The sequence below is a fragment of the Leopardus geoffroyi genome, chromosome E3 (assembly GCF_018350155.1).
Source record: "Leopardus geoffroyi isolate Oge1 chromosome E3, O.geoffroyi_Oge1_pat1.0, whole genome shotgun sequence".
NCBI lineage: Eukaryota > Metazoa > Chordata > Mammalia > Carnivora > Felidae > Leopardus > Leopardus geoffroyi.
This window is the reverse complement of record NC_059340.1, coordinates 41,679,954-41,707,791: the sequence shown is the minus strand read 5'-3', so window position 1 is coordinate 41,707,791 and position 27,838 is coordinate 41,679,954. Positions and strand designations below refer to the sequence as shown.

The 27,838-nt window shown below is 53.9% G+C and overlaps 1 protein-coding gene across 2 annotated transcripts in view; it reads right to left on the bottom strand.

Moving 5' to 3' along the window:
* The window catches only part of AXIN1 (axin 1), a 60,483-nt gene that overhangs the window by 20,278 nt on the left and 12,367 nt on the right, over nt 1-27,838 (bottom strand). For both annotated transcript variants that reach the window (XM_045459965.1, XM_045459966.1), the window contains exon 3: nt 4,068-4,208. In XM_045459965.1, the coding sequence (XP_045315921.1) occupies nt 4,068-4,208 (141 nt within the window). The remainder of the gene's footprint in view (nt 1-4,067; nt 4,209-27,838) is intronic.

Genomic DNA, 27,838 nt, shown 5'->3' with positions numbered 1-27,838 from the left:
GTTTCTCCGTTTTCTAAAGCAGTGGACAAGGGGCACCTCGGCGGCTCAGTAGGATGAGCAGCATTTCATTTTATTCTGCATTTCAGCTCAAGTCATGATCCCGGAGTCGTGGGATCGAGCCCCTGTCGGGTCCCACGCTGAGCATCGAGCCTGCTGAAGATTCTCGCTCTCTCCCTCTGCCCCTCCCCCACTTATGTCCTCTCTCAAAACTTGAAGGGGAAGGGGCGCCTGGGTGGCTCCGTCGGTTAAGCATCTGACTTCGGCTCAGGTCGCAATCTCGCGGTGTGTGAGTTTGAGCCCCGCGTCGGGTTCTGTGCTGACAGCTCAGAGCCTGGAGCCTGCTTCAGATTCTGTGTCTCCCTCTCTCTCTGCCCCTCCCCTGCTTATGCTCTGTCTCTATCTGTCTCAAAAATAAAAACATAAAAAAAAAATAAAATAACATTGGGGGGGAAGAAAAGCAGGAAAGGAATATGTGACAGAGACCGTAGGTGGCCACAAAGCCTGAAACATTCACTGACCTGTCACTGAACGCCCAGGTGCCTGTCTGGCAGGGGTGCTGTAAACAGACCAAAACATGGACAGCCAAGACAATTTAGATCCCACTGGAACAGATCTCCCAGGTTCTATGTTACCTGCTGTCTTCCAAGGTAGACTGGAAAGGCAGCGTTCTCTCTCTGCGGGTACTCAAATTAGCTTCCTTGACGTAAGTTTTAGTCATAAACCCTCTTGAAGATTGTAATAAAGGTATGAATCAAATCACACGTTGTCTGTACATGACTGAATGTACCTACTCAAGACACATGCCAGCTCTAACACCTCACCCACTGCACGGACCCGACCCCTCCAGCTCTCCAGTCCTCTCCGCGCTCTAAATCTACGCTAAGAAGCGCAGTGGCCAACAGGAACCACTGTGACGGGACGACGCCCGCCAGAGCAGGATGCCTAGAGAGAGTGGCTCCTCTGGGTCCCCACCTCCTCGTCACCGAAGAACTCCTGAGCGGGTTCCCAGCTCTGACAGCTGGAAGGGAGGGGTCTGTAAACCATCTGGCTGTTGAAAGACCTCGGCCTCCCTGGCCTCCAGTGGGTGAAGATCTGTGTCCCCTGGCCTCCTTCCCAAGCACGGCCCAGGGAAGGGGGTGTGGGGGGACAGGACTGGGGCGCTCTCAGAGCAGTGCTCCTACTTGCCAGCAGGATCCACACGTGCACACAATTCTGATCTCATTTCTTAACTGCTGGGCCCCCAGCTCGGCGGCTTTGCTTACGGGCAGGGATGCAACATTCTCCTCTTAAAATCATATTCCTGAGAGCCCTGGTCTGGGTGGAAAGGGTAGACTTTGGCTGAACGAGGCAGAATGAGGCTGGGACAGCCCACCTCTCCTGTCACTGCCTCGGTGTCCCGGCTATCAGGGCACCAGCTGGGTGTGCAGTGTGACTGGCTCAGCACTCCAGCAGGGGCACCTCAGGGGACAGCTGTCAAGCAGCAGGCGAGTCAAATGCATTAAAAGATGACGTCATCTGTCCGGAGGGTTTTGCCCAGGTGTCCCGAGCCACCAACTTGTTTCTCATACGCTTTGACCAGGCACTGGTTAAAGGTCCCACATGCCTCCGGATGAGGCACCGTCCTTGGACGCCCACATCCAGAGTCTAGTGAGCCATGCCACCGTTTTTGCCGTGTGGTTGACGTGCCGAGGGCGGCTGTGCCCAGGAGAAATAACGTAGAAGAAATGCACCATGCTACTTTTTGCCTCTGACATATATTCAAATACATTCTAAATTTATTCCTACGTTTTTTTGAAAAAATAAAAAAAAAAGCATATATTTATTTATTTATTATTATTATTATGTTTTTGTTTTTGTTTTTTTTTTACTTGAGAGAAAGAGAGAGAACACACACACAGGGGAGGGAGCAGAAGGAAAGAGGAGGAAAATGTTTTTAATGTTTATTTTTTGAGATGGAGAGAGGGAGAGAGGGAGACAGGGAGTGCACACAAGTAGGGGAGGGGCAGGGAGACAGGGGGCCACAGGATCCCAAGCGGGCTCTGTGCTGTCAGCACAGGGCCCAACACGGGCTTCAAACTCACGAACCATGAGATCATGACCTGAGCCAAAGTCGGACGCTTAACCAATAGCCACCCAGGCGCCCCTACTATTCCTATGTTTCTCAGTCTTAGAGTAAGCCAACATGAACAGAATATCAGGAAAAAAATACTTTAAAAACTTTAGATCTTCCCTTTAGCAAACATATGGCCTTTTCTTAGAGTGAATTAACAGACTTTACGAGAAAAATATGCTAGCAAATGAATCTTCATTGTAGTAACCGATTTCTGGGAGGAGAAAACCAAACAGCATGAGGACACGATCCCGAGCCGTCAGCTGCGAGTGGGGGTCACAGTGGGCACTGCTAAAAGCACAGTCATTTCAAGTAACAAACTGCTAAAAACACGTCAACATTTTATCTTAAAGATGTGACGCAAAGGGGGGGGCTGAGGGCTGAGGGGCTCAGTCGGTTGAGCCTACTTACGATTCTCTTTTTCCCTCTCTCTGCCCCTCCCCTGCTTGCTCTCTCTCTCTCTAAAAATAAACTAAAAAAAAGGGGGGGGGGCACCTGGGTGGTTCAGTCGGTTGGGCATCCGACTTCGGCTCAGGTCACGATCTTGTGATTTGTGAGTTCAAGCCCCGCGTCAGGCTCTGTGCTGACAGTTCAGAGCCTGGAGCCTGCTTCAGATTCTGTGTCTCCCCCTCTCTCTGCCCCTCCCATGCTCTTTTCTGTCTCTCTCTGTCTCTCTATAATAAATAAACGTTAAAAAAAAAAAAAAGATGTGACACAAAGAAGGATGAAATAGTCAATATACACACACAAGTTGAACCCAAAGGGACAGACCCGTCTTGTGACGTCACCACCATGTGGCCACCAAAAAGGAAAAGAGAAAGGGGCCCCGGATGCACGGGGACGCAGGGTAGCCTGCAGAAGCGGCGAGTGCACACCACAGGCAGGGGCGCAGGCAAAGGGGAGGCAGCAAGTATGAAAACGGCACGGAAAGTGGGACCACAAATTTAAAAAAGGGTTTAGTAACCCTTTTTTTCTTTCTTATTTAACCCTACCTGATTTTCCAAAATGTTTCCTGTGAAGAAACAAGCTGGCTGGGAAAGAAATCCCCCAGCGACCGGTTGACAGTTGCTGCACCCCCCCGCTGCTGGTGGTCCTGGCCCACACCCCTGCAGCCTCTGCGCGGGGAGGGTGCCCGCGGTTCGGCCCCCAGCCCCTGGCCCTGGCCGGGGACTTGCCATCAGTGGTGGTCAGATGGCGAATGGCACACAGTTTTAGAGCTGGGTACGTCTGATGTTCATGGGTGGCCAAGAGCCCACATGACGTTGACAGGCTGGTTGGGCAATGCCCTGATATAACAACAGGGTGTTTGACACCACTCTTTGGGTGGTCCCAAAAAGCCACCTACCAAAGCAAAGGAAGAGTGTTGGAAAATAAGTACTTTCTCACAAAGGGAGGGCTTCCCTGGGGAGGACGATGGGAGAATACGGTCCACTGTCACCACCGAGGGCCGCTAAGGCTCAAGGTGGTTCTTGACGGTCACTGAGGCCTCAGAGATGTGTTGCAGCCCCAGTAGCTGTCCCTGAATCGACCAGGCAGTGGGGCTGGCCCGGAACCAGCTGTAACGACTCCCCTCCGGCTCCTGTCTTCCCATCCCCTATGCCAAGTAGGTGACAGGGAGTAGATTTTGAACAGTGACAAGTACGGAGAGGCACCCCTGCCCAGGAAGCAGCCCTGCCAGAGGAGGCCCGCACCCCCACCGCCCACCCTGCTTGGCCACCTGTCTGTAAAGCGAACCCCAGACCGAATGCCGAAGACAAAACTGAACCACGGCATGAGAGGTGGGCAGCTCTGGAATCTGCTTCCTTAGTTTCTTCTCTTTCAAAGGTCCCAGCAGCCTTGGCCTGGGGAGAAGCAGTGGCTGCAGCCCCGGGGACCATCAAGGACACGTCCCGCAGCGCGGACTGTCCGTGCAGCAGCGGGGGGCCTGCCGGGGTTCGCCCAAGAAGAGGGGACTCACACGCTGCTGTCGGTGAGGGACAGGCTGTCGGCATCACTGGATAGGCTCTGCTGCTCACTGTCGTTGGCACTGGTGGCCGGGGCGAGGGCATAGCCGGAGCTGACGTAGTAGGGGTTGGCAGGCTCCCGCCAGGACCCGCACCTGTGAACAGGGATCAAAGGTCAGCAGCAGCCCAAGGCCACGTGCGCAGTCACCCACATCCACGGGCGAGTATCCGTGCAGATACAGATTTATGAACCGCGCATGTAAAGAATCCAGAAAACACAGCACAAGGGGCCGGTGCCTCCGTCCTGCCTCCGGCCCTTCTGCTCTTCCCAGAGGGATCGGTTAAGCCCCGGGCATCTTCCGGATCTTTGGCGTGCATTTAGGCAGACGTGTAAGTGCGCACACACTTGTCACCTCGGTTTGCGCTTTTATGCACGTCACTACAAATGGGACGTGTGCCATTCTGCTCTCGGGTCTTCTAAAGAACGCTGCTGGCAGGCTTACTTGCCGCACAGCGGGGCGCACCTCCACCACCAGCAGCAGCGACACCGGTGCCCCTACCCCCGCTGCTTCTCCCCAGAGTCTGAGGCCACAGGAGGCCACGATCCCTTCAAGGAGCCAGCCGGGACACTGGCGCACGAGTGTGACAAGGCTCACGGGACGCAGGCGGGAGCCGGGGTGAAGGTGCACGTGCGTCTACGGAGGCTGCAAGCTGCCCGCCGGGTGTGGCGAAACCAGGAGTTGGATGCTCATTGGACCGAGCTCCCGGGCACCCTCGGGACCGGTCGCACCGCAATGACTTCTGGGGGCCGTGCTGTTCTCCCGTCAAGGTACCCCCCCCCCACGCCCCGCCAGGCACCTCCTCCTCCCAGACTGCCCTCCAGTGGCGACAAGGGGCTCAGGGAAAGCGAAGACGTTCTGTGATGGCTGCCGGGATATGGGGGCCTCGCAGGACCCGCCCGACTGTCGCCCCGTCGGGAGCCCCGGCCTCACTCTGTCGAGTGCACCACGACCCACAGTGCCCAGCGTGCGCCAAGCGCGGGGACCTGGGGCGCATCACGGCGGCCCTCAGACTCCAGTGTCCTCAGTGCAGAGAGGGAGAGGAGACCGTCTCTACGGGGATGGAACCCCTGTGGACAACCATCGCCTCACCGGGCCCGATTCGTGCCACGCAGACTCAGAAAAAGGTGCCCTAACGAGACTGGGGACCAGGCCCCTCGGTACCCTGAACACCCATCACGCAGGACGTGCAGGGCCAGGCAGCACGGCCAGAAGAGAGGCCCGACAGAAGGGGGACCAACTCTCCGGGGGCCTTGGCATCCGGTCTCAGGAGAGGTGGCACCTGAGGCCACGAAAATGAGAAAAGGGCCAGCCAGGTGGTCCTCCTATTCTGGCCAATGGGGCCACAGCACCGTATGGAGACACAGCCACCGAAGTTCCGCGCTGGCTCAGGAAACATGTGCTCCACGTCCGTCTCCAGAAAGGAGTAGGTCACCGTCCAACACCACGCGGTTTCTCTGACCCACCCACCCACAGCCGCCAAAGCCTCTGGAGAGGCCACTAACGGGTTCCAGCCAGCTGGGGGCAGGGGCAGGGCCCAAAGGCTCCTAGTACACAACATGTACCGTCCAAGGGCCCATAGGAAGGGATGGGGACAAGGACAGAGACACCGATGCCTGTCCCTGGTCTTGCGCCTGTGTACATTTCCTTATCTAGATCATTCCTACCGTGAAGCAGACAGAATGATGGGAGCTTGCCACATCAAAACTCTTTAAGAATCATACAATTTCAGGGGCGCCTGGGTGGCTCAGTCGGTTGAGCGTCTGACTTCAGCTCAGGTCACAATCTCACGGTCCGTGAGTTCGAGCCCCGCGTCAGGCTCTGGGCTGATGGCTCAGAGCCTGGAGCCTGCTTCTGATTCAGTGTCTTCCTCTCTCTCTGCCCCTCCCCTGTTCATGCTCTGTCTCTGTCTCAAAAATAAATAAATGTTAAAAAAAAAAAAATTAAAAAAAAAAATCATACAATTTCATTTTTATTACTTTAAACAATTTTTGTAAAAAGTAGGCTCTACACCCAACATGGGGCTCAAACTCATGACCTGGAGATCAAGTGCAACGACGGAGCCAGCCAGCCGTCCCACCATAAAACATTATTTTTAAATGACACTGTTATTCCTCTTCTATACTTAAAAACATAAAACCACCAATATCGTCACCATAATAACCACAGTACTGGAATCCAGATCCCAGGCTAAGTGCTAAACTGTTTTTTCAGTTTCCCCATTACGAGTAAGGAATATTAAACTTTGGTTACTTTCTGTAAACACTCATTTGGTCAAACGAGAAAAAAAACTCCAACTTAAAGAGGAAAAGGCATCCGAAGCCCAAGCCCGCAGAGCACGCGCTCCACCCCTGCACCTGCTCACCTTTGCCCTCCCCCTATGCAAGAACCCCGTCCAGCAGGACATAGCCTTCGACTCTGATGTGTCCAAGACTGTGTGTCTTACGCCTCAGACAGGTCCCCAGCGTGCCTCCCACATGTATAAAAAAGTCCATCTTGGGGTGCCTGGGTGGCTCAGTCGGTTGAGCATCTGACTTCGGCTTGGGTCATGATCTCACAGTTCGTGAGTTTGGCCCCGCGTCGGGCTCCATGCTGACAGCTCGGAGTCTGGAGCCGGCTTCAGATTCTTTGTCTCTCTCTCTCTCTCTCTCTCTCTCTCTCTCTGCCCCTCCCCCACTTGTGCTCTGTCTCTGTGTCTCAAAAATAAATAAATGTAAAAAAAAAAAATTCAACAAAAAAAGTCCATCTTTAGGTGAAAAGCAAGAACAACATGGTTTAATTTTCCACAGCCTGCAGCACAGAGCCAAGCCCACTACGTACATGAGCTCTGAGTCCAGATGACAAAGGCAAAAGAGAAGAAAGAGCCACACCAGACAGAACAGAAGAGGAAGGGGTGCCTGGGGGGCTCAGTCAGTTGAGCGTCCGACTTTAGCTCAGGTCATGATCTCACGGTTCCCAAGTTTGAGCCCAACGTCGGGGTCTGCACTGACAGCTCTGAGCCTGCTTAAGATTCTCTCTCTCTCTCTCTCTCTCTCTCTCTCTGCCCCTCACCCGCTCGTTCTTTCAAAATATATAAATAAATTTTTTTAAATAATAAAAAAGTAGGGAGGAAGAGCTATCGGTTATCTTTTCCCTTTTTAAACTTGTAGACAATAAAGCTGGCTCTTGGAATCAAGACCGTTAGTGCCCTGGGCCTTCGCTCAGGCCAATGACCTGCCAATGACCAAAGTTCTGGCCAATGACCTGCGAGAGGAAATGTGATGTGGGGGAGCCCATGTCTCTACAAGACAGCCAGAAACGGAGACAGAGTGTGCGTGTGCTCACACACATGCACACACACACACGGGCACAGCAAACGTAGCCAACCTCCCAGGTGCTGCGGCCAGAGAAAATGCCCACTGCTCTGTCCCTTTCGATGTTCTCAGAATAAAACCTGGACGGGCCCACATATGCCCAACCGGGAACACCCTGCCTCTGTGCTGCCTTTTCTCCTGGGATGCCGTTTGCAGGACTTGGGTTTTCCATCTTTTCATGTTTAACTTGTTATTCTACTTCCGTGTGTCTGCTGGGAAAGCTAGCCTTGTTAAGATCCAGCTGGACAATCTTTCTTCCAATCAAACAATTTGGTCCTGCTGCATCTGGTGGGACTACTAAGGGAACAGGGGTGGTCCACCACCTTGTTATCTGCTGTTGTCCTCCTATTCCGTGTTCTTTGCTTCTTTCTTGCCTTCTTCTGGCTGTTTATTTTCCATCTCCTCTCTCTAATAAAGTAACCCTTCGGTCAGTAGTTACTGTACACATCGCAACACAATCCCAGGATCATGGCATCAAGCCCCGGGTCTGGACCAGAGACCCGTCCCCCGGGGACACCGGGAAACGTGGCCCGCTCCACGGAAGGCCAGGGGCCTTCCCAGGCTGGCTGCCGGCAGCCTCTCCCACTCCCGGCGCTCAGGCCAGGCGCACACCAACCCCTCGCCCATAAGGCCTTGCTCCCTGCGCCGAGCCCAGACGTGCCCCCGGAACAGGGGCAGAGGCGGTTCAACACCGACGTGACGCGGCCTGCCGACCCAGAAGACAAGCTCAGATGTGTTTCACTGTCCGGTTATGGACCGTAGAGTGCTTTTCTCCCTCCTGCCTCCTTCAGCCTGGGCCCTCATCCTTACCAACACGACGTTCTCGAGAGTCCAGGCAGTTACCCTGCACAACGGTTCACTATTTCCTTGTGGTGACACTCACTGGGCACTTTTGGGCAGGAATGTCACAGAAGTGATGCTGAATCCCATCAAGAACACCAGGTGGGCTCGTCCCAGTACTGGTAGCGAACCAAGTGCCAGCCAATTTTTTCCACTTCATTATTTTCCTTTTGTTATCGATAGGCAGTCGCGGGGAGATACTGAGATACATACGAACTGTCACCACCCGGTGATTTTCCAACCCCTTCATTTGACCGCACACCCACAGCTGGCTGGTGTTCTACCGTAAGGAAGAGGTTCTCTCCGTCTGCATTTATTTACATCCGTGTGGACCTCAGATGGCTTCATCCAATGGATTACAACCCATTCACTTCTTTTCTGCTCATACTCGGCACAGCCCTGTCGGCCTAGGAACACGCCCGCACTCTCTGGCACTCCCTGCCCCAGCACTGGGATTTTCACCAAGAAGGTGTCTGTTAACGGTGTTATCTGGATTCCCGTGGTTTTCTTTCTTTCTTTTTAATGCTTATTTTTGAGAGAAAGGGAGAAAGAGAGAGGGAGACACAGAATCCAAGGCAGGCTCCAGGCTTGGAGCTGTCAGCACAGAGCCCGATGCGGGGCTCGAACTCAGGGACCCTGAGATCGTGATGTGAGCCAAAGTCAGATGCCTAACCGACTGAGCCCCCCAGATGTCCCCTCCCTCTCTTTTTATCATCCCATTGTCGTATATCCCTGAGCACGTGGTTATTTTTCATTCAGCATCTGGTTATTTTGGACAGAGGGCCAGACACTGTGTGGGAAAACCCTTCCACCGCGGCAGCCTGGGATGACACATCCTTCTCCAGAGCACATACGTGTGACAGGGCATGTGGCTGGGGCACCAGGGTCCCCAGCCACCTTAATCCAGTGTCAGGAACTGAGAGATGTTGGGTGAGGCTGCAGACCGGGGAGGCGGGAGGGCTCGCGTCCTGCAAGTGTGTCCCTCCTCGAGGGCAGGGCACCTCCCTCCTAGGCAGGCCCCGGCCTGCTGGGGCCCAAGAGCCATACTGCCAGGCTCGCCCACCTGGGCTCCCTCCTCCCTGAACGGGGCTGCGAGCCTTGCTGCTTGGGTAGCTCTGCAAAGCCTTCAGCCAGATTAAAGACAGAAGAACAGGGGCGCCTGGGTGGCTCGGTAGGTTGGGCGTCCAACTTTGGCTCAGGTCATGATCTCGCGGTCCGTGAGTTCGAGCCCCGCGTCGGGCTCTGTGCTGACAGCTCAGAGCCTGGAGCCTGCCTCGGATTCTGTGTCTCCCTCTCTCTCTGCCCCTCCTGTTCATGCTCTGTCTCTCTCTGTCTCAAAAATAAACAAACGTTAAAAAAAAAATTTTTTTTTTAATAAATAAATAAAGACAGAAGAACAAAACCAGGTCTCAACATTTCTAGTTATGCTCAGTAGGATGTCTGCCCTGAACGGCCTAACCTCTCCGCGTAGGGAGACCTCTGATCTCCTAGAAATCCTGTGATGAAGGATGTCCCCTAACTAGCACTCTACCCAGGCGAAACGTGAAATGGAGATTAGGCCTGTCCCCCTGCCCGACTGCCCGGAGCGCAAACGTGCGCCCTCGCCCCACAGGGAAGCTCCCGTCGACCTCAGTCAAACGCCCCGAGGAAGAGGCTTGCGATTTTTACTCGGAAGTGCAGGTGCACACTGCGTTCTGCTTCACGCGACGTGCCCGTCTTTGGAGACACAAAGGTAACGCCCTGAGTGATTTAGCAGTGAGTCCGCTCGGCGCTCCAGAGGAGCGCTCGGGTGTCTGTCCGGCCGCAGCTCTGCCGGCTCAGGTGGGGAGGCAACACCGCCACGCTCCTGTGACCAGCTGGCCCCACTGTGCCTCCTGTGTCCACGCTGGTCTGCGGGGACTGTCGGGGGCCAGACACGCACACCCCACCAGGCCCTTCCTAGCGAGCCAGGCGGTCTCTGGTCAGCTGCTGAGGTGACAGACGGGCCTCCCAGCTAATGAGTCAAGGAGGCCACACAGGCTCGCTCTCTCCTCTGTTTATTTTCTTCATCTGAAATGACGCTAATCCTTGTTACGGCCCCTGCTCCGACCCCCCATCCACGCTGGCTCACTGGCTGCGTGCTCGGCAGCGGCCGGCACAGAGACAATAAACAAGCCGTCGGTACCGACCGCGGGTACCAAGCACCATGCCACCCACCTCCTGACCCCGGTCAGCTTGGCGTCTAAGTCTCAACCTGAAAGCCCTCTGCTCGGTGCCACCTGCCGGGCTTGGCCAAGCCCTGCCCCTAGCAGAGTCACTGCTGTGTCCAGACCTGTCCCTTTGCTGAACACCTACACCCTACCAGCGCAAGCAATTCTAGACTGCGCGCACAGGTCAATCAGTAGAGGAGTTCTACCGCCACAGAGATCAGAGCAGAGGTCCTCCCTGAGCAGACGGTGAAGTGGGCTGGTGCCCCGGCCTTCTCCTTCTGGGCAATCCTAGGGCCTCAGGGCGGTGTGGCAGCACTGACTCGTGCGTCCCCAGCTGGCAGGCAATTGCTGCAGCACAGAATTTAATTCCCTGTGGGTGCATCCTTAAGCCCAAGACGTGAGTGTCGTGACCTATACGCTTATTAGTTCTTACTGACCCGCGCTGACCACTTCAGCATTTCAGGTGTCCGCTGGGGGCCTTTCAGTCGGCGCGCAGTATCCTCCGGCATCGTGCACAGAGCCCTCGTGGCCGTGGCCAGCTTTCACTCCCAAGCGTGAGACCAACCACTGCTCCTCGAAGGTCTTTTCTCCCTCCGCGGCTGGCGTTCTCCGACGTCCCTGCGCGCCCTCAACGTGAAGCCTGATCCATCCTTCTTCTTCCCTGCCGCCTTGTGGATCATTTCTTCCGGCTCACCCTCTTCTAAATGACTCATCTGCTAAGTCTGTCCACGGGACTTTTACTACGGCTGCTGTCGATCTTAATTTCTTAAATCGTCCGCTGCGGTGGATACTAGCTTCGTGTGCCACTTAAATTTTATCAAAATTATCTACGTGGAAAGTGCGCCTCCTCAGGCACACTGGCCACATTACGGGTGCTCCTGCACGGTACGCCCAGGGCTGGTGAGCCGGGCGGCCGGCGAGGGCCGCTCCACCCTCACAAGGCACCGGCCCACAAGATCTGATTGGCTGCTTCAAAGCTGCTGCATCACTGTTTCCTGTCCCCTGGAGAACCTGTCGGGTAAACTGTGACCTTCTGGACTTGAGAGCGCTTACGTTTTACAGGCTGTCTGAGACCCCCTGTCCGTAGCCTTCCCGAGGGTCACTCTGGCCTCTGCTTCCGGTGGCTCACCCTCTGCGTATCTGCTCACCTGTCGCTGCGGACTGGCTGTTTTGTTACAAAGTTTTCCGCAGGAGTCGCTATGGGCTAGGATAACGTGCCTTCTGCCAGAAGCCAGACTCGCCTGCACCCAGTTTGAGGCCCGTGCTCCTGGGGTGACTGTGGCTTTGAGTCCATGCTTCTGGGCCGCCCAGCCCAGTCCAGAAGCATCCCTGGTCTGAGGCTGGGGTCTGTGCCACCCAGCCCTGTGAGGTGACGAAGGAAACTCCCAAATGTCCCCAAATTTGACCTCAGGGTCAAAGATCCTCCCTGATACTTTTGCTTGTTGGATTTTCCTCTATATGTTTAGTCTGATCAGTTCTGGAACACGTTGTTTTTTTTCTAATGTTTATTTACTTTTGAGAGGGAGAGACAGACAGAGTGCAGGATGGGGAGACAGAGAATCCGAAGCAGGTTCCAGGCTCCAGGCTCTGAGCCGTCAGCACAGAGCCCGACACGGGGCTCGAACTCACCGACCACAAGGTCATGACCTGAGCTGAAGCGGGTCACCCAACCAACTGAGCCACCCAGGTGCCCCTACAACACATTTTTTTTTTTTTTAACGTTTATTCATTTTGAGAAAAAGAGTGAAGGGTAGGGGCAGAGAGACAGGGAGACAGAGGATCCCAAGCAGGCTCTGCGCTGTCAGCACGCAACCTGATTCTGGGCTCGGACCCACGACCTCGGGATCACGACCTGAGCCAGTATCAAGACAGACGCCTAACCGATCGAGCCACCCAGACGCCCCGAACACATTTTTTATCCTAGGAAATGTCGACCTTGTGGACAAGTAGACGGAACAGTGTATGAACCCAAGGCTCACCTCCACAGTGACCGCTTCACGGCCAGCCCGTCTCCCCTGGCCCTTGCACACCTTGCTCAGCCCCGTCGCCCCTGGGGGTGCAGAGCCCGGCCACGCGCATGCCCTCGACTGCTGTAGCCGTTTCAACAGAAGGGAGGTCAGGAGACCTGGCCCCGGCTGGAAGCACGAAGTCCTGTGGTTGTGCGGGCGGGGAGCGGGGGCCACGCACGCCTTCTCTCGGGTGTCTTCCCTCATACTCCGCAAGGTGTCAGGAAAGCCGGAAGACCTCATCATTGCGTGAATGGCGGCCAACGCCGGCTCCCTCTCCTGCGTGGCCTGCTCACACACAGCCGCCCGCGTGAGGGCAGCTACAGCCTGGAGCTGGGGCCCAGACAGCGCTGTGCTCTGGCCTCTCCATTTGCAGCAGGACCTTCCCTGCTCACCCTCTGCTAGTCCTGTGGCCGGGCCTGGTCTCCTCACCTGCAAACCAGAGACAAAACACACGGCAGGCCTCACAGGCCCACACACACGGGTAGTGGGAGCACGTTGGGGCCTCACCCCCGCAGAGCAGAGTGCTCCTGGGAAAACGCCCGGAGAGAAGTGGGAATTTGGTTTCTGTTTCTGTGCTCTTTGTTTTCGGGGGTTTTTGTTTGTTTCTGTGTTTCTAAAAATTCTGCGGAAAACTGAACAGTGACAGAACTTCTGGGAAGGAACAGTAACAATGGAACGAGTGGAAAGAGGAGAAGGTGGCAGGCTTTGGCGCACTGCTTCTGCCCCAGAGCTTTCCTTCGTAACGCAAGCGTACGGTCAAGAATAAGAAAGGTTAAGAAGATAAGAAGATGTACTCCCCACATAAACAGGTAAGTTTACCATCCCCATTCCAGAGACGAGGGACTGAGACTAAGGGAAGTTAAATACCTCAGGTGCCGAGGCCCGTGAGACACTGAAGAAACGCAGGAAGCGGGGGGTGGGGTGGGGTGGGGGGGCGCAGAAAGTTAGAAGGCAAAGCCCAGGCCAGGCCCTCCCACCAGGGACCACACTGGGGGCTTCACTTTTTATTCTGAGTGCAATGGGCCTCACCAAAGGGTTTGGAGATGTGGCTTCTTCTATGGAAGTGAGAGCAGGGGACAGAGTGAGGTGGGGTGGCCTGGCCTGGAAGGCGTGAGAGGCCAGAGACCCGGCAGCCAACAGCGGGCAGGTGGGGACTGGAGTCAGGGAGAAGTACTCACACTTGAAAACGGTCGTCTCTTTATTGAACGGAAAAGCCTCTGACAGGCAGGAAGGGCCAAGGAGGAGGCCTGGTGTCAGCTTGTCTGCCTCGCTCTGACAGAGCCTGCCCCCCCCCACCCCCCCCCGCCGTGTGCGGCTCCCCTGTCCTCGTGTGCTGAGGGACAAGCCCTGACCCAGAGCGCTGCCTGGCTGTGCTCCTCAGTGAGGCCTGGAGTCGAGGCCACTCGCTGACCTCGGTGAGGCCACCACGCTGGAACGGCCAGCATCCCAGGACTCGCCGTCTGTGCCTGCACTCAGGTGGCTCACAGACGACACGGGCAGCCCGGGCGCAGACCGCTCCTTGGGCCGCCGACCCGGGACAACGTCTCGACACTCTGTTCATCCGCTCCGGGCTGACCTGAGCCGCCTCCCGCCTGGAGCATCCCTGACTGAAGTGTGAGGACGTGACCCGCGGAGAGAGCCTGACGGGGCTCATTCCCACGCCAGCACGCTGCGCCGGGACGGCCTTCGGGGCCGCGACGCGGGACGCTCACCATGGCCGTGAGCCCCACGAGCAGGCAGATGCCGCTGGCATGTGCGGACACTCCGTCCCTGCTCCAAGCTCCCTCTGCCCTCTCTCAGCGTCACTCGCTGGTCCCAAACACTCTCAGCTTCCCCGGTGACCTTCTATTAAGAATTCATGAGAACAGTCTCCACCCTGAAAACTACTTGGCAAACTGGTGTCCACCTGCTGTCAGCGAACTGCAGAGGTGTGTGCGCTCAGTTAAGGGGACTCACAGGCCACATCCGCTGGTTTTAAGCTGGCTTTATCTATTAATCTATCTAACATCTAGCATCTAGCATCTATCAAAAGTAAGTTCAAGGCCCAACGCGGGGCTCAAACTCATGACCTCAACTTCAAGAGTCGCTGCTCCACTAAGCCAGCCAAACGCCCCCATCAGCTAATTTTAATGAAAGTTCAGCACAAATGAACAAATGCCTAAGATGATTCCCGCAAAGTAAGAACACACCAGGGAGCTCAGTCAGTGGAACGTGTGGCTCTTGATCTTGGGGTTGTGATTTCAAGTCCCATGTTGGGCCCAGAGCTTAACTTAGAAAGTAAGTGAAGGGCATCTGTGTGGCTCAGTCAGTTAAGCGACCGACTTCAGTTCAGGTCATGATCTCACCACGCGTGAGTTGGAGCCCCACGTCAGGCTCTGTGTTGACAGATCAAAGCCTGGAGCCTGCTCCGGATTCTGTGTCTCCTCTCTCTGTCCATCCCCCACTTGTTTTCTCTCTCTCTCTCAAAAATAAATAATTTTTTTAAAAAAGCGAATAAAAATAAAATAGAAATTGAGAAATAGGTCAAGCTTCAAGGCATTCCACAACAGCCCTTAAACACACACCCATAAATTCAAGAGGTTTTCGGCCTTTAAAACCGCATGCCTGGAAATCAGGCCTTTCTCATCAAATACTTGAAGAGAATACTGTTAAGTTCATTTAAGGATATAAAAATTAATGGCAAAAAAACTTAACAGCAAAAAGCCAAAAAATAAATGGCCAGCCCACTGCCCCTGGGTGTGAGGGGGGCCTCTCGGTAGCCAGGGGGAGGTCTGCTCCCTGGGTATCGCTACAAGCAGTGACCAGACCTTACCCTGTCCCTCCCCCTCCCCCTCTCTGCCTCCTGTCCCCAAGGTCCCCGCCCCCCTCCCCCCCCCATCCTCAGCAAGCAGCTGCTGCCTGCCATGCCACTTCAGTGGGCGGACATCGCTGCGGAGAAACAGCAGACCATGTGCCCAGGACAGAGTGTCACTGGTTCCCTAAAGCACTCCCAGCCATTCTGGAGGCAGGTTGCCTTCCCCTGCTACCATTCTGAAACCTGGGCTCTGGAGTTAACAGTCAACTCTCCTAGAACGCTCACCTGTGAGCGAGCACTGGAAGACAGGTCAGGGATGAGATGCGGCCACCACGGCAGTTCCCAGGACACACGGGCGCCCAGACCAGACGGTGAACACGGGCCTCCGGGAAGACCACGCGCCCACGTCCACAGGAGACGCCCGCTTTCCGAGGAGCACCTGTGGAGGCAGCCCCGGCCCCTCACGCCTCTCTTGCGGCTTCTGCCTGAGCTCTGACCCAGGCCTCGGCCTGTCACCGCGACCCGAGCCCGCGACCTGAGCTCTGCCACGGGGCTAGGGGTGCCGGGGGGCTGGCGGCAGCGGGCCGCAGTCGGCCCGTGTGTGCCCCCCAGCCGGCCCCTTCCCAGGGGCCCCTGGGACCTGTCAGGTCAGAGGGATGCGATCACAGAATTGCCGGCTGTGACATGTCAGCGTTCTGGCACCCAGAGAGCCATGGCAAGGACAGGCGCCGTGGTCAGAACCCCACTGTCCGCGAGACACGGAAAACCCACCTTCAAACAACACAGGCAGAAAGGGGTTTGGCACAGAAGGCGGGTGAGTGGGTCTGGAGAAAGCTGATGAGCCCACGGCCTGCCCCTTCCTGAGCACTGGCCTCAGACCAGTTCCTGCCCAAGCCTAGAGCCCGCACTCGACCTCAGTTCGCAGATGGGCCTCAGCCACGTCCCCTGCCTCACAATCCCCCCACCCCTGGGGTCCAGGGAAAGGGCTCTGGCAGCAGATGGGCAGCGAAGAGTCATGGGGCAGACAGGAAACCACGGATGCCACCACTGCTGGCTTCCAGAAGGGCAAGCCAAGGGCTTTGGCGTGTGCTGTCCCGTACCCCAGAAGGCACACGGCCTTCATCACCTTGACGACCAGGGGGAACAGGCATAAGCTGCCCTAACTCCATCAACACTGCGGAGCAAAGAGCCTGAGTGGACGGCCAACCCGTGGGGGGGCGAACCCACAATGCCCAGCACCCTCTGTACTAACCAGCAGCCTCCACAGGGTGGAGACTTTCAGGCAAGTGTCAGAGGTGGTGGTGTGGTGTTTTTGGGTGTTTAAATCTGTTTCCTTTAGGGGCACCTGGGTGGCTCAGTCAGCTGAGCGTCCGGCTCTTGATTTCGGGTCAGGTCATGATCCCACGGTCAGGTCATGATCCCACCACATCAGGCTCTGCGCTAACGGTGGGGACCCTGCCTGAGATTCTCTCCTCTCTCTGACCCTCCACCACTCGCTCTCTCTGTCAAAATAAATAAATAAACTTAAGAAATATACACATATATACATATATTAAACCTTTTTTTCTGCTTAAACATAGTTGACACACCACGTTATAGTAATTTCACATGCACGACACTGTGACTCCACACGCCTACATGACATGCTGTGCTCATTACAAGAGTAGCCAGCATCTTCGCCACGCACTGTGCCTTTGAACCCGGTGACACGTTCATCCCGGAACTGCAAGCCTGGATCCCCTACTCGCCTTCACCCATTTGGCCTGTCCCAGCGGGTACTTCTCGGTCATATCCTGGCTCGGTGCAAACACACACAGCCACGGCCCCAAGGATGCTGGTTCCATCGAGGGTACTTCCCGGGTGAGCCTCCCTGAGCCTCCTGGGGAAGAGGGTGGCGGTGTGGACACACGCACCAGGGGGAGGCCGGAAAGCAGCTAAGGAAACAAGCCATCACCGGAAGGAGACGCAGGCCCAAAGCGCTACTTAGCAGAAGGTCCTCTGGCGGACCTGCAGGGACCACGTGACCGTGGCTGGGTCATGACCAGCAGCTCCCAGACGGACTTGTCCACGGCAGCTTAATACAAACAACTGGAAACAACGTCAACACAAGTTTACACTGTGAGGTCATAGACCCACAAACCACACATTAGGTTATGAGATGCATCAATTCACCTGATAGCTATTGTGAGAAGACAAGTAATAATTTACACCAGAAACAAAGCAACGCGTCAGTGTTACTCACTTCACCTCTGCAGAACCAAGGGGAGGGACGACCTGGCTGAGCCCTGACCCTGCCAGGGCAGACACCAATCTGCACCCTCGGAGTCAGCAGCCCACAGTCAGGGCAGGCGAGGACAGCAGGGGCACGCTACCGAGCAACCTCCTGCCAGATGCCACAAGCAGCCTCCCGTGTCCCCGGCCCCTCCCTGGAGCCTGGTCCTCACCAAGACCCCAGTGACGGCGGCTACGCACAGGAGCCCACGCCTGTCACAGTCCTGCGGAAGCAAACGGGTGGGCTCTGCCCAAGCCCTTCTACCTTCGGGTACTGCCGTCCCCCGGCGTGTGAAAGCCTCGTTCCCTTACGAGAAAGCACGTGACAGCCATACGAAGTGCGCCACACAATCCACTGCACGTAATTAAGGCACAGAACGTAATGGCTTCTGTGACGTGTCCACACCCATGAAACCATCAGCACAACCCAGATCATAAAGGCACCTATCACCCTGAAGTTTCCTTGTGCCCCTCTGGAGCTCCTCTGTTCAGCCCCTCCACCCCCGCCGTCACCAGTGGGCACATCTGTGCCCCTCTGGAACTCCTCTGTCACTACTGGGCACATCTGTTCTGAGATCTGTGCAGGCTCTGCTCCCATCGGTAGTCTGTGGGTGACACTGCGTGGCACAGAGGCCCCATGGCTTGTTTCTACACCCGCCTGGCAAGGGCCACCCTAGCTGTTCCCGCAGTGACACAGGTTCCTTCTGCCAAAGAGCAACACCCTCCCCACGGCCCCAGTTTACTGAGGGGAGGGAGCGCGAGTCTAGAACCGCATCTGAGCAGGAGGCCACCAGCAGACTCTGTCCCACTGCCCTGAAGGAGCCAACCACCGAGTGAGAAGACCATCACCCAAACCCAGAGTGGCATGGCTGGGCCCCTGGCCCAGCTTCTGCCCAGCACCTGCCTGGCACGCACAGGGTCAGCCCTCAGGAAGAAGAAAGGAGGGCCGGCCTCCTAACAAAGCAGTAACAGCTCTGTCTTCTCACGCTACAGAGACTTCAACATCACAAAGAAATGACCAAGACAAAGGAGCGAGAAGGTTTAGGACGGACGTTTCCTCATTTCAAATCAAAGTCTTCACAAACTGCAGCGCACCGGCCCCCAGAAATGACACATTTCTGTGTTTCTGCAGCCGCAGACACCATTTCAGGGCACAGGGCCCACACTCACTCACAAAACAAATAACTGATCTTTGCATCCAAACATCAAAACGTTTATATTAAAAATGACAGAGGGACTCCTGGGTGGCTCAATCGGTTAAGCTTCTGGCTCTTGAGTTCAGATCAGGTCATGATCTCACGGTTCATGGGATCGAGTCCCATGTCAGACTCCATGCTGAGCATGGAGCCTGCTTAAGAGCCTCCTTCCCTCTCTCTCTCCCCCCTCCCCCGCTCGTGCTTGCTCGCTCTCTCTCTCTCTTTAAAAAAAAAAAAGAGAGAGAGAGAGAGAACGAAAAGAAATAAAAATGACAGAAATCAGGCCAATGTCAGCTATAAAAATCTCTATCTTACATGCTCTGTGCAGAAATCAAACAATCAGGAATTCGGTCTCTACACAAACCATGAGCCAAGGTTAACGGCACCCTGTGCTGGCTCCCCTACACTCCCCAACTGACACGCCCATCACGAGCTTTAGTGTCAGACACCTGGGGCACCACTGGGGGCAGGAGCAGGTGCAGTGAGGGGCCACCCATAGACCATCAAGCACACGCACTGCCCCTGACAGAGCTCAGAGGGAACAGGGTGGGAGCAGATGACAGCTAACTGAGTCACCTGGCAGGACCAGGTAAGAGCTTCCTGATCACTCACTTTGCTACCTGTGCATGAGGTGGCCCCTGCTCTCACACTCCTGCAGGCATTCTATTTATTTTTATTATACAGCGGTGCGCCCCGCCCAACACTGTGCACGAACTCTGGACTACGTAACATATAAAAGGCCCTTCTGGTCAGAATCAAACAGTGAGACAGGGGACGTGCGTTCTGTGGCACAGGCACACTGGTGGCCGCTGGGTGACCTCTCCACTTGCCCCCCAGTGCCAGGCGTGGACAGAAGAGAACCCTGACTCTAGAATGGTCCCCGGGGCCAAATCCCACCTCTCCACCACTTGTCTGACCTTGATCAGGTTGCCATTCATCCCCTGCCAAGTACAACGACAATGGCCACTCAATTCTTTACAAAGGTTCCGAGAGTCGGGGCACCTGGGTGGCTCAGTTAAGCGTCCGACTTCAGCTCAGGTCACAATCTCACCGCTCCTGGGTTCGAGACCCACATCAGGCTCGCTCGCTATCAATGCCCGCTTCGGATCCTCTGTCCCCTTCCCTCCCCCTCCCCTGGCTCACACTCCCTCTCTCAAAAATAAATAAAACATTAAAAATATATTTAAAAAAAATTAAAGAATAAAGGTTCCAAGTGTCCTAAGGAATAGTACTCATAAAGCATCTGCTGGGGGCTAGAATATGAAGCAGAAAGCCGTCAGGAGAGACCACAACCATGCTGCCCTCGCACCGTGCCCCTCGCATCCAGAGACAGAAGGACTAGATGGTAAAGCCCGCAGGCTGCAGTTAGAACCCACGATTCCACCTAACTTACTTATTAGGAGAGTCAATACGAACGCTGAACAAACCAGACTCAAGGCTCTAAAGTCAGAAGAATCATGCCCACGGGAGCCCAAGTGCTCATGAGCTGGAAAGACTCCCAGCTGGAAAGACAGATTCACACACAGATTCACGGAAGAGGGGGCAGGCAGGGCAGCCCTCCCCCGCCCCCCACGGCATCACTTCCTCTCTGCTCCCATCTTACGTGTAGCTGTGCTGTTGAAACCAGCTCTTCACAATGACTGCTGGAGACACACATTGTGGGTAACGTGGATTAGGGTCCCATCTTCCTGGGGGAAAACAAAGGTTATGTATGTGCCAAGATCTACAGGGATCTAGACAGAACAGTGCTATCTCTGAGCAGTGGGATATTTCTTTCAGAGACAGTGTGTGAGAGTGGGGGGGGGGGGGAGGGAGAGAGGGAGACAGAGCGAGAGAGAGGGAGGGAGGGAGGAAGGATCCTAAGCAGGCTCCACGCGCCTAGGGCCGTGAATCACGACCTGAACCAGTAATGTCAAGAGTCTGAGCCACTCGGGCGCCTCACCAAATGTATCTCTTATATAATTTTGACAACGACGTGTCCCAATATATTATCTCTGCAGAACAGTTACTGAAATGCGTAGAACAACACACACGAAGAATGCTTTGACAACTGTGAAACAGGACACAGAAATCACTGATGCAACTTCCCAGTGGGAGCTCCCGCGTGATGAGCTAGCAAAACCGGAGACCCTGATCCTCTCTGCTCAGCGTAAACCAGCTTTACCCCGCTCACTGCCAGTGTGTTACAGGTCAGGGCAATTCTCTTCAGGGCCTAGACTTACATAAACGTTCCACAACTGATTTTAGATTCTCGTGGATCTGAGGAAGGGAACGCTGGGGTAGTAGCGTTTCAAAAGTGGAGAAAAAACATTTTACAGAATCTCCCATTGTAGTTTTAACTCAACCTTTCTCAGTGCAACGGTGCACTGAGGCAGGTCAGCCTGCCTGGTAGTGCCTTCTCCAGGAGACCCCAACCCCTTACTCCAGCCTTGAGCCCTCAAACCAGAGCTCCAGGGAATTTACCAGTTGCCAAGAAGAAGTGCCAATCACACTTCACAAACTCAGTGAAGGCTGCAACACACATTTAGCAATAGCGACTCCCAATTAATTGCAGGTCGTTTAGAGTAATTTACTGTGATACTATCTGTACCTACCCCCCTAAGGTCTTTCAAACATGAGCTAGAGAACTACAGGACGCTCTGGACCTGGGTCCTTACTGACGTCAAAATGGCAGATCACGCGTCGGACCGATAATCTCCTTAGCACAGGTCCCACCAGTCAATAACCCGAAACGAGGCGCGGAGGCTTATGCTGCAATCCTACGATCCCACAAAACTGCTCAGCAGCCCGGTTCTCAGCGCTGGAGCTACAAGCCCGGAACAGTGGCTTTAGAAAAACAAGGCTTATTGAAAATCACCTTTAAAAAGCACTTAGGAGTCTAGTCGCAAACTCTGTTCCCTTGAAGTGACTTAGGAACCACTAAGGACTCCCAGCCTCGGGTTGCCCTCTTTACTTCTTCACGTCATCGGGCAACCCTCAAGACCTTCTCCGAGCTCACAGGTCGCCTGACAGTCCCCACACCTGCAGGACACTGGTCTTTCCTTGCCTGAGCACCGAGAAGCAGCCTCCGTGCAAAGACTGAAGACCTGGAGGAGAAACAGAAAACCTCTGGGTGGCCTGAGCTATTTGATTTCTCTGCTTATGCGTTTTCTTTCACAATGTTTCAAAAGGTTTTTCTTTTTCGAGGGGTTTTACTTTACCCAGATGAACTTAGCATGACCACCTGTGCAAAAGCCGAACCACAAAGGATCCATCCCATGTTTCCGTATGTAAAGAGAACGTATAGTGATAACTGAGCATGGGAGAGCACGGCCTGGGCTGCTTTCGTTCGCCAGTCTTTGTTCACCACGGAAACGGTGTTGTCTTTAAAGTACCCTCGGCGCAGCCCCACGCGGCCCCACACAACTTCACATTCCAAAGCGAACGAAGTTTCAAAGGACCAAGGTGCGAGCCCCCTCCGTCGTCGGGATCTCCGTCGAGGCATCCGTGCTGCTGGCCTCACCCCACACCGATCTCTGGCTCAGAAGAGAGCGCCAGGGCTGATGAGGCCCGACTCGACGCTGCCACTTCCACACCCGTGAACTGCAGAGGCCGCCTGGAAGGTGGGACAGGGCCGCAATGCCGGGCGCCACAGACGAGTGCTCCAGGTAAGGATGGGGAGGACTCCCTCACAGGTGCGGCTGTGGGCCTCTGTCTCCTGCGCCCCCGGCAAGGCGATCAATGACACGTAGCCTGCTGCGGAGAACCAAAAGCCGAGCCCTGCATCTTCGCGTGGTGGCGTGCACACACGTCCGATACACACAGGACACGTGGGGCTGAACCTCCCTGGCCTGTGTTTGCTGGGCAAGCCTACACGCGCCAAGCCCCTGGGCACGCTCCTCATTTAGGCCGGCCAGCTGTGTCCGTCCTCTTCCCCTATGGCGAACCTGGCCACTAATCCATCCAATCCCCTTTGTCACATGGGGAATGGGGCAAAAACTAGGTGCATAAAAGCTACGGAATTCAAAACACAAAGAAAATCCTAGAAACATTTGCAGTACTTACTACAGTCACCTTTATAACTGAAAAATGAACACACATTCAATAGATCCAGAGTGTGTACTCGATACATACCATACTCTCTGTGAACGATCTGATTATTTTCGGCCATATCCGTTTCTTTTTTTGTTTTTTCTTAATGTTTATTTATTTTTCAGAGAGGGATAGGAGGCACAGAGAGAGAGGGGAACAAAGGATTCAAAGCGGCCTTTGTACGGGCAGCAGAGACCCCAACATGGGGCTCGAACCCGCTATGAGATTGTCACCTGAGCCGAGGTTGGATGCTTAACTGGCTGAGCCATGCAGGCACCCCAGGTCATATCGATTTCTCATATGAAAATCTCAACGTTTTTTAATGTTTATTTACTTTTGACAGAGAGAGAAAGAGACAGAGAGTGGGGGAAGGGCAGAGAGAGAGGGAGACAAAGAATCTGAAGCAGGCTCCAGGCTTCGAGCTGTCAGCAAAGAGCCCGACGCAGGGCTCAAACTCACGGACCATGAAATCGTGACCTGAGCTGAAGCTTAGCCGACTGAGCCACCCAAGCGCCCTTACTTTAAATTTTTTTTTTTGATGTTTATTCATTTTTGAGAGACAGAGCGCAAGTGGGGGAGGGACAGAGAGAGAGAGGGAGACACAGAATCCGAAGCAGGCTCCAGACTCCGAGCTGACAGCACAGAGCCTGACGCGAGGCTTCAACTCACGAACCGCAAGATCATGACCCGAGCTGAAGTCGGCCGCTTAACCGACTGAGCCACCCAGGCTCCCCGAGAAAATCTCTACTTTAAAGTGTATTAGGTATTGGGGAGTCTGGGTAGCTCAGTTGGTGAAGTGGTCGACTCTTGATTTTGGTTTAAGTCATGATCTCATGGCTCTTGAGTTCAAGCCCCACATCAGGCTCCGCGCTCACTGCACGGAGCCTGCTTCGGATCCTCTGTCTCCCTCTTTCTGGCCCTCTCCTGCTCACGCTCACTCTCTCTCAAAAATAAACATTAAAAATTTTTAAATAAAGTGTATTAAGTATTAAAAATGTAATATGCTTATGTTAATACGAACATGCGTAAAGACATTGTGGAAGGACACCCAATAAATTACTCACATTATTTACCTCCACGCAGTCAGTGCTTGCAGGGCACGTAGGCCAAGAGTGATGAGGTGGAGACTGGGGAAGAGGAGGGTTCCATCTTTCGAGATATATTTGCATTTTACAAACTGTGGGGCATGGACTTCAGTGCCTGCTCGTGTACCTGACCACAGCAGGCTATGACACAGTCTGCAGAAGAAATGCCACTGAAGACAGCTCTCAGGACGAGAAAGACAGTCACTGCAAGGCCGAACAGCCTCCCTGCTAGAGGCCATTTCAAGTCACATCCAGAGAAACAGGGACACCTATCAGCACCCACTCATCTTTTCAGACTCTTCTCTTCTGACTCCTACCTAGTTCAAAATCACACAGACACATCTGACACAAGGGTTCATCAAAAATAAGCTCTAGGGCGCCTGGGTGGCACAGTCAGTTCAGCGTCCGACTCTTGATCTCGGCTCAGGTCACGATCTGACAGTTCATGAGTTCAAGCCCCGCGTAGGGCTCTGCACTGATGGTGCAGAACCAGCTTAGGATTCCGTCTCTCCTTCTCTCTGCCCCTCCCCTGCTTGTGTGTGCACATGCTCTCGCTCTCTCAAAATAAATACATTTTTAAAAATAAATAAATAAATAATAAATATAATAATAGTAATAAAAAATACAATCTTGGGGCGCCGGGGTGGCTCCGTCGGTTGAGTGTCCAACTTTGGCTCAGGTCATGATCTCGTGGTTCGTGGGTTCGAGCCCCGTGTTGGGCTCTGTGCTGACAGCTCGGGTCCTGGAGCCTGCTTCAGATTCTGTGTCTCCCTCTCTCTCTGCCCCTTCCCTGCTCATACTCTGTCTGTCTCTCTCAAAAGTAAATAAAACATTTAAAAAAGGAATATCCATATACAAAACCATATCCAGCTTATAAAAGAAACAACTTATATAAAAGAATATAGAAAAATTGAAAGTAAAAGATTAGAAACACAGTCATGCACATATTAACAAAAGAAAATTTTGGGTAGCATTAGCAATATCAAAGTAGATTTTAAAACAAGAAGCTTTGTCAGATATAAAGAGAGAAATTTCATAATAATAAAAAGACCAGTCCACAAAGAAAATATAACGACTCTAAATTTGTATGCATGCAAACTACGGGTTCAAAACACATAAAGCAAAACCCAAGAGCAACAGTACACCCGAAACTAATAAAACACTGTGTGTTAATTATACTTAAAAAAAAAAAAAAAAAAAACAACTAACAAAATCAGAAACAGATATTCACATTCACGATGGGAGATTTTAGCCAATCAATTCAGCCTCAACATTCACTAGCAGTGGTACATACAAGCCACGGCTTGTTTCTGTACACTTAGTAAATCAGACAGAATTTCTTAGTTTACCTATTTTTTTTTTCAACGTTTATTTATTTTTTGGGGGACAGAGAGAGACAGGGCATGAACGGGGGAGGGGCAGAGAGAGAGGGAGACACAGAATCGGAAACAGGCTCCAGGCTCTGAGCCATCAGCCCAGAGCCCGACGCGGGGCTCGAACTCACGGACCGCGAGATCGTGACCTGGCTCAAGTCGGACGCTTAACCGACTGCGCCACCCAGGCGCCCCAGTTTACCTATTTTTTAAAAACATGTTGACTTCTTCATCAAAAGTTAAAGGTCCAAAAGGTAAAACCAATGCAGAGGTTGTGGCTGGCCGTGACTACAAACCACAATTTGGGTAGCAGCTTCCTTAATAAAAGATAGGAACCCAAAAGACGAAGTGACAGCAATGGCTCAAGTGCATAAAGCTATCAAATCCTGCAAGTCCCGCAAATGATTTCTAATGGCTACAATCATTTCAACTCAACGCATATTTATCAACAGCAGACCTGCAAACCGCTATTTTAAGCCAAGAGACAGAAATATGGCAAAGGTACAGTCCCTTCTCAAAGGGCTTTGAGAGGTTGAAAGTTAAACTTGAAAGTTGTTTCAATATACCTTTACCATTTCCCACCACCATCACCCTCACCCCCACCATCACTACCATCATCACCCCCCACCCACCCCTCCCCACCCCCACCCCCACCATCACCCCCACCCCCCCACCACTCTCACCATCACCCCCACACCCACCCCCCACCACCACCACCACCCCCACCCCTCCCCACCCCACCCCCACTCTCACCATCACCATCACCCCCACCCCCCCATCTCCCACCCCCACCACCACTCTCACCATCACCCCCACGCCCACCCCCACCAGCCAGAATCACCCAGGATCACCCAATAACCTCCACATTGTTAAACCTCATGACTATCAGTCCCCGTCTCACTTCACCTACCGGCAGCATTCGAGAGCTAATCATTCCATCCTTCCATCTGGCTTCCAAGGCACCACCCTCAACCGGTTTCTTCCTTCCTCGTCTCCTTCTTGCTTCCTATCCATCCCCAAAGCCTCAGCCGCGGAGTGTCACTTGACTCCTGGGGATGTCAACAATGCTCACAGCTCTAGATACCATCAGTACACTGACGACCTGAGAGAGGGGCCGAAGCAGAAGCTGCAGCGGCTTTTCTAAGCCCATCAGAATGTCCCACCACCTCTCTGGGCTCACCTCCCCACGGCTCTCCATTTGAGGGCTCTGCTCCAGCCATGCTGCCCCGCTGGCTTCCCCTCTTCTTCCTCCTCCAGGTACACGGTTTGTGCTCTCACTTTCTTGAGGTCTTGCTCGAAAGTCATCCTCTCAAATGGGACCCTCTCTGGCAACACTTTGTTAAAATCACAACCCTTCCTCTGCCCCTTACTGCCCTTTCCCCTCTTATACTTCACCACACTACTTGTCACCATCTGGAACATTCTACGTTTTATTCATCTTTTACTGCTCCCTGTTAAAAGAAACTGTAAGCTCCGCGGGCGGAGGGATTTTTGTCTGCTCTCTTCACTGGTGAATCTCTGGCTTCTAGAAGAGTATCTGACACAGAGGGCTCTCAACGAATGAACGTGTCTGTATTTCTGTCAACTCTCCTTTTAGAGGGGCAGCGCATCAGGCCACACAGTAGAAACATCTGTTCCCATCTGCTCACACGCAGCTTTTCTCGGACATGCGTGCCCCACGGTGTTTATACTCTCCTCCTGTTCTCCAAACACCACGATCGTATCATAGTCCACCACCAGAACAGGGACCAATTGTCCTGAGATGAACCAAGGGTCCTCAAGAAGGTGCGGTAAGAAACCCAGTCACACCAGAGGGAGAAACAGTACCCACATCCCCCGCAGACACCAACCCCTCCAGCTACATCCCAGTACAGACAAGCCTCACACCCGGGATAAACGTTCCCCCGAGAAGCTCCACGTCCGCATACAACTTTTACCCACTGAGTGATCTCAGATCATTAAAGGTGTCCTGAATGAATTTGTATTAAAAAAGAAAGAATCCTTTCACGATGCTGCCGCCTCCAAATTACATATTTCAAGGTAATTACATCAGACCTCCCCCAAACAGCAGGTTCACATATCCTTCACGGATTTCTTCTCAGAGTTCTCTTACCTGTGCAAATAAGGCCCAGCTCTACAGAAACAAGGAGCAGGCTTCCCCCACACACGTGCAGGGCTTCTCGGCAATAACCAACCGTACCTCCCTACCGAGGGCTGGGTAGAGGGCATGACGCTAAATACAGGTTGTTGAGCACCAGGGAAGGGCTAGTTAGACCTGCAGGGCCCGGTCCTCACACCCCTCCAGCATGAAGACACAGCCCTCCATCACACACTCCTGGAGGACGCTGGACAAACAGTCTCTGTAAAAATGAAGACGAGGGGCACCTGGGTGGCTCAGTCGGTTGAGTGGCCAGCTTCGGCTCGGGTCATGATCTCGCGGTCTGTGAGTTCGAGCCCCGCGTCGGGCTCTGTGCTGACAGCTCAGAGCCTGGAGCCTGTTTCAGATTCTGTGTCTCCCTTTCTCTGACCCTCCCCTGTTCATGCT